The sequence below is a fragment of the Otolemur garnettii genome, unplaced genomic scaffold, assembly GCF_000181295.1.
Source record: "Otolemur garnettii isolate 467f Iridium unplaced genomic scaffold, OtoGar3 scaffold00017, whole genome shotgun sequence".
Classification (NCBI taxonomy): domain Eukaryota; kingdom Metazoa; phylum Chordata; class Mammalia; order Primates; family Galagidae; genus Otolemur; species Otolemur garnettii.
The window spans coordinates 9,644,399-9,656,603 of record NW_003852412.1 but is presented as its reverse complement, the minus strand read 5'-3'; the positions used below and the strand labels follow the sequence as shown (position 1 = coordinate 9,656,603).

At 37.6% G+C, this 12,205-nt stretch overlaps 1 protein-coding gene across 1 annotated transcript in view; it reads left to right on the top strand.

The window, feature by feature from the left end:
* Window positions 1-12,205, top strand: part of ANKRD31 (ankyrin repeat domain 31) — a 178,688-nt gene that overhangs the window by 39,147 nt on the left and 127,336 nt on the right. The window contains exons 8-10 of the mRNA XM_012802743.1: window positions 1,059-1,336; window positions 1,862-1,971; window positions 8,487-8,642. Coding sequence (XP_012658197.1) covers window positions 1,059-1,336; window positions 1,862-1,971; window positions 8,487-8,642 — 544 coding nt within the window. The remainder of the gene's footprint in view (window positions 1-1,058; window positions 1,337-1,861; window positions 1,972-8,486; window positions 8,643-12,205) is intronic.

Here is a 12,205-nt window from a genome sequence, read left to right as displayed (position 1 = left end):
AGGCAGGAGACTCGCTTGAGCCCAGGAGTTAGAGGTTGCTGTGAGCTGTGAAGCCACGGCACTCTACCCAGGGGGATAGCTTGAGGCTCTGTCTCAAAAAAAAGAACCCCTTTTAAAAGTAGAAATGAGACTTATTTAGAATAGATCTAATCAAATACTCTTACTTGGCTGTAATAAAATATGGAACTTGTTACCTTAAAAAGCTTTGCAAACGTATGTAAATAAGTTCAATAAAGGTTTAGAGCATATGTGTAAAAATAAATATCCTCATGGAAGTTAAATCTATAATGAATTATTAAGGGACAGGTAGCACAATTCATGATATACTATTAACCTTTTAGAATGAGTGTGATGGAGGTTATATACTGTCCTGTTCCACAAAATACCATTCAACTGCTGTTATCAGATAACAAGATACTAGGCTGAAAAGACCTTTGATCTGGCCTAGTGTGATATTTCTAATACTGTATGGGCCTCTCATCATTCTAGGTTCCCTATTTCCTGTAAAATTAAAGTGCCAAGAGTGACCATAGTCTTGCCCTTGAATTTTAAGCATAAATTTCGATCAAATCATTTTTATCTATATTCTTCTTAAACTTTTAAATCTGCATTGTCCTTTATTAAATTATAAAAATTTTCATTATGTTCACATATGTCTATGAATTCTTAGACTTTCATTCTATAAGAGATAGTTTAATCAAAGGACAAGATAAGCTGGGCATGATGGCTGCACTTGTAATCCTAGTACTCTGGGAGGCTGAGGTGTGAGAATTGCCTGAGCTTAGAAGTTCAAGACCAACCTGAGGTAGAGCAACCCTCTACCGGATGTTGTGGCAGACACCTGTAGTCCCAGGTACTTGGGAGGCTGAAGCAAGAGGATCGCTTGAGCTCTATAGTTTGAGGTTGCTGTGGAGCTATGATGCCACAGTATTCTGTCCAAAGATGGCAGAGTGAGACTCTGTCTCAAAAACAAAAGGACAAGGTAAAATTTAATTTCTTCTAATTTTTATTTTTTTGTTATGTTGTAATTATTTGCAGATGTATTTATATCTTTGCAGGTCTTAGAAGACCCAGATTCATTTAGATCACAAACTTTGGTTCATCAAAGTGTCACCTCATGTAAACCATTAAATAATAAAGGAAATTCCAATTTAGTGGAAAATATCTCCGACCAGGATACTGCATGTGTGTTAAGGAGATCATCCAGATTGGAAAAACTGAAAGTAAGCCAAGGTGTAAAGCACACAGATGACATGTTTAGGATGCCAGAAAAGACTGTACCAAAAATCCTTGGCTGTGAAGATCTAACAAATAATAACTCAACTAAGAATTTCAGGTATGCTACCAAGTTATGTCCCTCTGTAAGTATGCTTCAGACCTTTTAGATGATTATATGGTTGGGGACATTAGAGTCAGTAAACATTTATTCCAAAGTCAAATGCTTTATTTTTTATTTTGCTGCTCTTTTTATTTGTTTGTTTTTGTAGTTTTTGGTCAGTGCTATATCACACAGCAAGCTCATTTTCCTTAACAGAGATCCTGCCTCTCTTTCCCTAGGCATACCAATTTGGGGATTGAGGGGCAGGAGACTCAGAGTACTTACACACATGTAGGTAACTACCTCTAGAGAAGAAAAACCCACAAATGGCATGAAGAAAGGGCTAGAACCTAAATGACTGACATGCCTATCACAGAATTATCTATAGTTTACTCAGGAGCCATCTTCATATTTAAAACTGCCATGCCATTTGAGAACATTTCAGTAAAATAGCCTTGAGTTAAAAAATTTTAATCAAAATTTGGTATTCTCTGTGAATGCTTATAGAAAACATAGTAATTTCCGAATACATTATTTTTCAAGAATGCAGGATCGTGCTTTAATGATTGAACCTAAAAGGAAGACTGTGCATTCATCCAGATTCAAGAGTGGGAAACAGATCAAGAAAAGCAAAAAACTTACGAGAAAAAATGGTGAGGTATATTTTAAGTATTTCTCTATTTCTGTAAGTAATTTACAGAAACATAGAATTTTGGTAGAAAGGGTTCAGAGATTACCTATCTCAACTTTCTCATTTTACTAATGAGAAAACTGGAGTTCGGAGAGGTTAAGGATTTTTCCTAGCATCAAGTAACTGATTATTAGCATAACAGATTTGATCCTGATTCATAGGCTGGTATTTTTTCTGTGTTTATACTTTGAAGAGAGTAGTTACAAGGATTAGGTGCCTATAATTCTAGCACTCTGGAAGGTATAGTTCAAGAGTGAGACTTCATTTCTACTAAAAGCAGAAAAAAAAAAAATTAGCCAGGTGTTTTCCTGTGTGCCTGTAGTCTCAGGTATGCAGGAGGCTGAGGCAGGAAGATCTCCTTAAACCCAGGAGTTTGAGGTTCTGTGAGTTAGGCTGAGGCCATGACATTCCAGCATGGGGCAACAGAGTAAGACTCTGTCTCAAAAAAACAAACAAACAAACCAAAAACAGAGAGAAAGAGTAGTTACCTAACTCTTTTAAAACTTATATGTGTGACCAACCTAGCATATGGCTACAAGAAAGCATACCAAGAGGAAAGGACAAGGCAAAATTATTATTCTTAGATCTTATTTCTGTATTTTTTTAAATCTAAAACATTGAACTAAAAAACTCTCAGCAACAGTAGGAGAATCTAGAAACACTGGTTAAAAAATAATAGTGGAGAAATTGGCAAAATTGAAATGTGGATTATAGATAAATAATACTGTCACATTAAGTTTTCTTGATTTGATAATAATGCTGTAGTTATGTAAGTATATGGTCTGGTTCTTAGAAATATGCACCTAAGTATTAGAGAGTAATAGGGCGTGATGTATAATATAAAAGTCTTATGTATTTATGTGCTTAGGTGTATATGTATGTATGTATATATGGGGTCTGACAATTTAAAGTTTGCAAATTCATCCTAGAAAAAGTGCTACATAACTGCTGAATATCAACTATGGTCACCTTTGAAGTACTCCCCTTGGGAAGCTATGCACTGATGCCAGTACCTAGTCCACTTTTCATAATAATTTTTGGACTCTTTTTCTGGAATGGCCATCAGAGCTTGTTATTCTATTACCCTTGACATCCTGGATGTCATCAGTATTTCCTTTATCTGAGGATAATGGAAAAAGTCACTGGGGGCCAGATCAGGTGAGTTATGAGGGTGTTTCATTAGATACCAGTTTATGTAATGTTACAGTTATTTCTTTACTGGCTAAAAACTCCCTCACAGACAGTGCCATGTAAGATGCTGTATTGCCATGATGCAAGAGCCATGAGTTATTGGTGAAAAGTTTAGATTATTTTTGTCTAACTTTTATCGTGCAGTCTTTTCAGCCCTTCCAAATAATAAACTTAGTTAACTGTTAACTAAATTTGGTTAACCAATTGCTTTGTTCAGTTGGTATAAATTCATAATGAATTGTCCCTATGATATCAAAAAAGGTTAGCAACATCATTTTAACTCTTGCTTTGGACTGATGGAAATTGTGAAATTGGTTGACTTCCATTTTGCATTTTGATGCTTTGTTTCAGGAACATTTTGGTACATCCATGCTTCATCACCAGTGATGACATGGCCCAAAACGTCATTTTGCCTCTTCCAAAGGTCGTGGCAAACTCTGACTCTCCTCTGCTTTTGTTCATTGGTGAGCTCCTTTGGTACTGTTTTTTTGAGAGTTGATTTTGCACTCAACTTTCTCATGCAAAGATTTTCAGTTAATATTTCTGTGCTTGGCTCAATGCCTGTGGCTCAAGTGGCTAAGGCGCCAGCCATATACACCTAAGGTGGTGGGTTTGAATCCAGCCCAGCTGGCCAAACAATGATGGCTGCAACCAAAAAAAAAATAGCCAGGCATTGTGGCAGACGCCTGTGGTCCCAGCTACTTGGGAGGCAGAGGCAGAAGACTCACTTGAGCCCAGGAGTTGGAGGTTGCTGTGAGCTGTGATGCCATGGCATTCTACCCAGGGGGACAGCTTGAGGTTCTGTCTTAAAAAAAAAAAAAAGATTTCTGTGCTTCTCTATCAATGTTTACTTGGTCTATTATGCTTCTCACAGTCAGCCAACGATTTTGATACACAATTCAATGAATTTTTGCGATGCTTTTGTCAGTTCTGCTCATTACTGGCTGCACTGATCTCTCTTCCTCAGTGATGCTTTCTCTCCCTTCAGAAAAACATTTAACACATATGTATACTGCCATTTTCTTCATGGCATTATACCCATAAACTAAGACTAACATGACCCTGATTTCACTTTGCTCTTGCCAAGTTTAACAAGAAATTTACAAATGTTTGTTCATTGCTTTAATTCAAGCTCTGACATTATCATGACAGCACACAAAATCACACAACAGCAATAATGAATGTCACCCAGCAAGAGACTGCCACGTGACCACAACTGTGAGACACTAACATACTAAGGTTATGAAACCTTACCAAGTCATTCGTATAATGATGGAACGTAAGTGCACAGAGGCAAATTCACGAACTTAATTGTCAGACCTTGTATAATGAGGGAAAAGGAATGATTTAAAGTCATGACAAAAATGTAATAAAGGATGACTCCTTTTTTCTATTTTTACAGCTTTTCTATAGATATGACATTTTAAAACAAAAGGTTTTAAAAGTTTAATAAATTGAAGACAAAAATTAATACCTTTCACATATATTTAAGCATTAACTTGTTAGAAAATATAAGAGATAATTTCACTTGTAATTGGTATAAAAGAGAGAAAATATCAACTTATATAACCAATAACAAATATACACATATAAGAAGAGAGTTTAAAAATTTCTGCTGACACATTAAAATAGATAAATAAGGCTCGGCGCCTGTGGCTCAAGCGGCTAAGGCGCCAGCCACATACACCTAAGGTGGCGGGTTCAAATCCCCAGCCCGGGCCCGCCAAACAACGATGGCTGCAACCAAAAAAAAAAAAAAAAATGGCCGGGCATTGTGGCGGGCGCCTGTAGTCCCAGCTACTTGGGAGGCTGAGGCAGGAGACTCGCTTGAGCCTGGGAGTTGGAGGTTGCTGTGAGCTGTGATGCCATGGCACTCTGCCCAGGGGGATAGCTTGAGGCTCTGTCTAAAAAAAAATAGATAAATAAAAAGAAGAACCTTGTTCTTGAAGAAAGATTTGGCATTGTGGAAAACTTTTCCCTAAAATTACAAATGCATGAGATCTCAATCAAAAACAGATTTTCTTAATTTGTTAATTGTTACTGTTTTGTTTTGCTTTATAGGGCTGGAAGATAACTATGAGAATGTTACAAAATGACTAGCCAAGAAAATTCTGAAAAATAAAAAGCAAATAGAGGATAGAGTGGCAGGATTCTGTTCTATGTAATATAAAGCATGTTAGGAAGCTACTGAAATTAAATTCATTTGGCACAGCGTAGGAATAGACACATAGATTGAGGAAACAGAATAGCGAGTTTAGATGTAGAAGCCAGACATGATAGGAATGTGGGACAGATCTATTATAAAGATGACATCTCAAATTGGGGGTCAGAAGGACTAAGCAATAAATAGTGAAAAATACAAAATTAGATCCCTATAACATTGTATCCATTAAGTATAGCTTTTTATATTATATATAATAATAATGAATTAAAAGTTTAAACACTGGAGAAAAGGAGAAGTAATGAAAGTGAGTAAGGGACATGAACAAGCAGTGCACAGGGGGAAAAAATATACTGAGTGTGTATGTTGAATCTAGTTCTATCAAATTAAAACTTCAATGTATAAATTTTGGGAGAATATAATTCGGTCTGTAACACCTCCAGTGATGAATTGGACCATACAGTGAAGGAGGAAATAATATCAGATCTCTAAAAACTTCTCCAAAAATTGAAGATGAGAAAATACTTCCCAAATTGTTTTAATGAGGTCACCATTAAACTGATACCCAAATCAAAGAAATTATACAGACAGAAAACTAGATGAATATCCTTTGTGAACATAGATATAAAAGTTCTAAACAAAATTTAGAAGGTTCAACATTATATAATGAATCATGACCAGATGGTGTCTGTCCCAGGAATATAAGTTTGTGTTAATTTTTTTTTTTTTTTTTTGAGACAGTCTCATCTTTGTCGCCCTTGGTAGAGTGCTGTGCTGTCACAGCTCACAGCAACCTCCAGCTCTTGGGCTTAGATGATTCTCCTGCCTCAGCCTCCCGAGTAGCTGAGACTACAGGCGCCTGCCACAATGCCCAGCTATTTTTTTGTTGTTGCAGTTTGGCTGGGGCCAGGTCAAACCGCCACCTTTGATATATAGGGCCGGTGCCCTACTCACTGAGCCACAGGTGCCACCTTGTTTGTCTTATATTTGAAAGCCAATCACTATAATTCACTACAATAGCAAGCTAAAAATTAAAAAAAAAATGATCATCTCAGTAGTTGCGGAGAAAGCATTTGACAATACCTAACATCTATTCCTGGTGAAAACTCAGCAAACTAGGAATAGAGGGGGAACTTCCTCTGAAAAAGGGCATCTGCAAAAAACATACAGCTCTTATGTTTAATGTGAAAGACTAAATAAAAGCTTTCCCTCAGGATCAATTACAGTGGCAGGTGTGTCTGGCACAGCCAGATTTGGAATAAAACCTACTGCTTCTTGGTAAGCATACAACTTATTTGGTAGGAGAAAAATGCTTTGTAATCTAGTGTGTAGCAAGGTAGGCTAAAATGTTAAGCAATTTGATTTGTTTTATAGTTGGACTAAATAGTGATAGTCAAAAGGCAATGTACTTAAATTTGTGGTCCATAAAGAATGCAGGTGTAGGGGTGGCACCTGTGGCTCAAAGGAGTAGGGCGCTGGCCACATATAATGGAGGTGGCTGGTTCAAACCCAGCCCCAGCCAAAAACTGCAAAATAAGAGCACAGGTGTAGTACTCAGTTTCCTTTGTGTGGTTTTAGGATGGGGTAGCTTAACTAGATCAAAATTGGAAAACCTGTCATTAAAGCTGTTCTGAAATTCAGAAAATCCAAATGAACGTTGTCCCCCAAATTGACAGAATTTGAGGAAAAATACTCACCTAAATGAGATGCTTTAGAGTTTTAGGAGACAGGGTGGAGAACTGATTCTTGGTATTCATCATCTGGAAAATTATTTATTTGTCTTTTGAGACAGGGTCTTTCTCTATTGCCCAGTCTAGAGTACAGGGACATTATCACAGCTCACTGTAATGTCAAACTTCTGAGCTCAAATGACCCTCCTGCCTCAGCTTCCTGAGCAGCTGAGAGTATAGTCGAGTGCCCTACACTCAGTTAATTTTTCTATTTCTTATAGAGATGGGGTCTCCCTGTTGATCAGGCTGGTCTTGAACTCCTGGCCTCAAGCAGTCCCTCTGCCTTGCCTCTGCCTTGGCCTTCCAAAGTGCTAGGATTACAGGTGTGAGCCAACGGCCCAAGGAAAAGTATTTTAATTGTGCATTTTCTGGCTTAGCAAATCAAAACTATTACACAGATCAAGGCTGTGAATCTTTTTTTTTATTGTTAATACAGTTATTTTTAGCAAAGAAAGAAAATCTTTTTCTGAACTCACTGGAGTTAGTTGCCTGCCCTTCCTTCCCTCCCTCCCTTCCTCCCTCCCTCCCTCCCTGTTCTTTTTTATTTGAGGCAAAAGTCTCGTTCTGTAACAGCTCTCCTCACCCTCCTCCACCCCACTAGAGAGCACTGGCATTGTCACACCTCACTGGTACATCAGACTCCTGGACTCAAGTGATCCTCTTGCTTCAGCTTCCCAAGTTGCTGGGACTATAGGCATGAGCTCAGCCTAGTTGTAGCTTTCTACAGATGCCTCTGAGATTTTTCTCCTCATGGTTGAAGATATGGTATTATGATATTTTATCAAATTTGATGGTACATGATTCTAGATGTAAATAATCCTTTTTGCAAACTTTTTTTTTTTTTAGAGACAGAGCATCAAGCTGTCCCCCTGGGTAGAGTGCCACGGCATCACAGCCCACAGCAACCTTTAACTCCTGGGCTCAAGTTATTCTCCTGCCTCAGCCTCCCAAGTAGCTGGGACCATAGGCACCTGCCACAATGCCCGGCTGTTTTTTGGTTGCAGCTGTCATTGTTGTTTAGGGCCTGGGCTGGATTCGATCCTGCCAACTCAGGTGTATGTGGCTGGTGCTGAGCCCTTCACCAAACTTTTTAAGAAAATCATGTTCTCATATATGCACTTTTCCTGGGTTTCATTTAACATATACTGGTGATCATGATTTATAATGAACTATAAATATGTTTAAACTAATGACAGGTGTCTCTTTTTTCTTTTTATATGTAAATAGCATTGTTGGATTAATGGATGAAAAACTCTTTTGTAATAAATATACCTTCTAGACTGTTGATTAAATTAATATTGATATCTACATGGATGAAGTTTATAGCTTTAAGTATATAGTTTCTATTGATATTCAAATAAGGATTTTTTTCTTTTGTTCATTCCCTTATTCCAGAAAAAAGGAAGATGAATAAAATATCTCTTTCTAACATTAACCGGAGAAATGTTTTTGGGGAAAACTTACTGTATAAGGCTGCTCTGCACGATGATGTTGATCTTGTACGTCATTATATAAAAAAAGGTGGAAATGTTAATCAGCCAAGTTATGCTGGTAAGTTAGGTTTAACTACTGACAATTATCTTGAAAGTAGTTTATAGTTTCAGCTGAATCACTCCTATGAAAGTATGGCAAAATGGCCCTGAGGCAAATCCTAAACAGAAGGCTTTCAGGTAATTTTCTTATTAAGAGTATTCACCATTATCTTCTTGGGATGAGGGTAAGGTGAGAGGAGTGGATAGCAAGAGAGGAACATTTTATTTCTTCTTGATAAATTATGACAGATAGGTCACTTGCAATTCCATATAGAAGGATGGCTCCTGTAGACGGCTTTGCGTGGTTATTGTTACTAAGAGACACAACTGTAAATGGAGGTGAACTGAGGTCAAAAGCTGGAAGAAGCTGACGGTACACAACTATAGAAGAAAATTTATGACAAAACGATAGAGCAGTGGCCAGGGGAATGGAGAGAATAGAGTATGGAAGAGCAGAAAGTGGAAAGAGCAGTCTTTTTGCAAGGCTAGGTTTCTGGTGCAGTCTTCCTTGTGGGGAGAATCTGACATGTTCTCTTGGAGAGGAGTAATTCCTTAAAGGTAGTTAAGTACTTGATGCAAAGAGTAACACTGTGCTAGCCTGGCTGGTGCTTGTGGATGTACATATTTTTCCTATTATTTCTAGACTTGCTTAGTTTATGAAATAGTGCAAAAAGTCTTATGCACAGAAGTGGCACACCAAAATTCATGGACAAGCAGGTGATTACAAGTACACCCCCAGTAATTGATTTATCAAGGTCTAGGTTTACGCCATAATCAGCATGTTATTTTAAATCTCATGTGCAGGTCAGCCATCATGGTCCTATGATCCTCAACCTTGGATCCTTATTTACTAGCCAAAGCATGCGGTCTTTTAATTTCAAGTAATATATGGTTCTTTCTGTTTGTACTCTATGCCGGTTGAATTTAAATGCAGCCAATTTTGACTTTATGGATTTCCCAAAAGTCTCTTAATACGTTTTTTATTGAACATTTTATTTTCCATGCCAGCATTAAGGTTTGCAGTGGCTGTGTTACCAAACGAAGAAGGTCTGGCCTCCTGTCACTGTGAGCTAAATTCAGAGATGGGGACTAGGTCCAATAAGCTTTATTGTCAGAAAGCCAGCAGTTCTGGAGAACAGCAAGAGTAGTCTCTCAATTCTGTTCTGCCTCAGTTACAATTCTAATAATTTTTATAATGAAATACAAGCAAACAAACAGAATATTTAATTTATCTGATGGAAAACAATATCAGAATGGTCTTCACTCTAACAGTGTGACATGTTTAAACAACATAAAAGTAACCTTTGGTCCAGGTGGAGTGTGGCTTGTGTCTGTAATCCTAGAACTCTGAGAGGCCAAGGTGGACAGATTGCTTGAGATCAGGAGTTCGAGACTAGCCTGAGCAAGAGTGAGACCCCATCTCTACTAAAAATGGAAGAACTAGAGGGACATCTTGGTGGGTGCCTATAGTTCCAGCTACTAGGGAGTCTGAGGCAAGAGGATCACCAGGAGTTTGAGGTTGCTGTGAACTGTGATCTCATGGCACTGTACTCAGGGCAGCATAGTAAGACTCTATCTCAAAAATAAATAAATAAAAGTAAAAGTAACTTTCTCCTTAATAATATAATAATAATAATAACTTTATTTATACCCTAACAAAATATCTAAGAGGATCATCAAGGAAAACAACATCAAAATTGTTTTTTTATAAACTTTTGCTTTAACAGTATGACAATACTGAATTGTTCATGTGTGACTACCTCGCCCCAAATCTTTTGAAATAAACATCCTCACAGTCATGGTGAAACCTTAACTAAATAGTTATGGAAGGTATATGGGGAAGGCTAAGCAGACTAGGTCAGCTGTACTGCTTCAATTTAGCTTCTCAAACTCCATCTTGTAGGCCATTTTCTGACTTCAGCTGTGCCCTGCTTGTTTTCAGCCAGTTAACATGTTTTCTAACTGCCCCAGGCACTTCTGTGACTTTCATGAATTCTTTATCATCTTGCTCATGCTTTTTGAACTCTTGTTTTCTAATTTTCCTTCTCAGTTTGCAACTTAGCTCTCTCTTTATTTCTGGGTACCATATCCCACAGAATTACAGAGGACAGTGTTTCCACAGGGTTGTCTGCAAACCATTTTCAGCAGCATCACCTGCAATGTGCATTTAAAATGCAACTATCTTTCTTTATGGCTGCATGGTATTCCATGTTGTACATATACCGCAACCCCATGATAGTATTAATGTACACAGCTATGATTTAATAAAAAATAAATAAATAAAATGCAACTATCACTTTACCTCCCGAAACACATTCTCTTTCTCTCTCCCTCTTCTCCCTTCTCTCCCTCCCATCCACAACTATTGGCAAGAGATACATGGTCTCTATTTAACATGTCAGTTCAATTCAGTGTGCTTTTATAGTATGCCTCCTATGTGTCAGGTGGTGTGAATCCAAAAAGGCTAATAATTTCTACTAAGAAGATTTAAATACATTTATTTTGTGATATTTTAATTTTTTTTTTTTTTTTTTTTGAGAAAGAGTCTGACTTTGTCATCCTTGGTAGAGTGCCGTGGCGTCATAGCTTACAGCAACCTCCAACTCTTGGGCTTAGTTGATGCTCTTGCCTCAGTCTCCCAAGTAGCTGGGACTACCGGTGCCTGCCACAAAGCCCGGGTATTTTTTGTTACAGTTTGGCTGGGGCTGGGTTAGAACCTGCCACTCTTGGTATATGCAGCCAGCGCCACAGGTGCAGCCCTATTTTGTGATATTTTAGAAAAGAAAAGGCTAAGTGACTTATGAGAAAGGAACAAAATGTTGAGAAAATAGCCCAATGTTCTTTTTATAAGTAATGTTTATATTTTACAAGTTCTCATTTACATTTTCTTGTATCTTTGTTTTTCAGGAAAAAGCCAATTGTAGTAATTCTTTATTACAAAACAAAGTAACAACCAGGCAGTAGACTCAAAAAACCCTCAATATTCAAAGTGGATTTCATGAAGCCTCTTTGCTAAAACCCTCTCAGATGAAAGCCTGAGCTTTGTTTTGTGATGAATTATCTCTGATTCCCAAGTATCTAACACATTAGAACTGAAAAGAAAGGTTGGCACAGGCCAAGATATTGATAATAGCAAGAAGTTTAAGTCAGCAGCAAGGCGAAAAACAGATAACAAAAAATGGCAGGCAGAATTGTTGAGGACTATGTGCAGTGAAGAACAGAGTGTGCTTTGTATTTCACTAAGTGGTGACAATTACTGCATTAGACCCACATAACAAACATTATGATCTTGAATCTTTTAAAAATGTGTTGAATTATGTTCTTTTTATAGGAAATTTATAATATTAATCATTTTAAAAGAGATTTCCTCTACTTTATAGTAAAAAAAAAGCGTTTGCTTAAGTATTTTCCAACCTGAGATTTGAGAGATAATAAAAAATCTCTTATAAAAATGTGTTTCCTGGTTGAGTACACCTGTAATCCTAACACTCTGGGAGGCTGAGGCAGGTGGATTGCCTGAGCTCACAGGTTCAAGACCAGCCTGAGTAAGAGCAAGGCCCCATTTCTAAAAAAAAAAAAAAA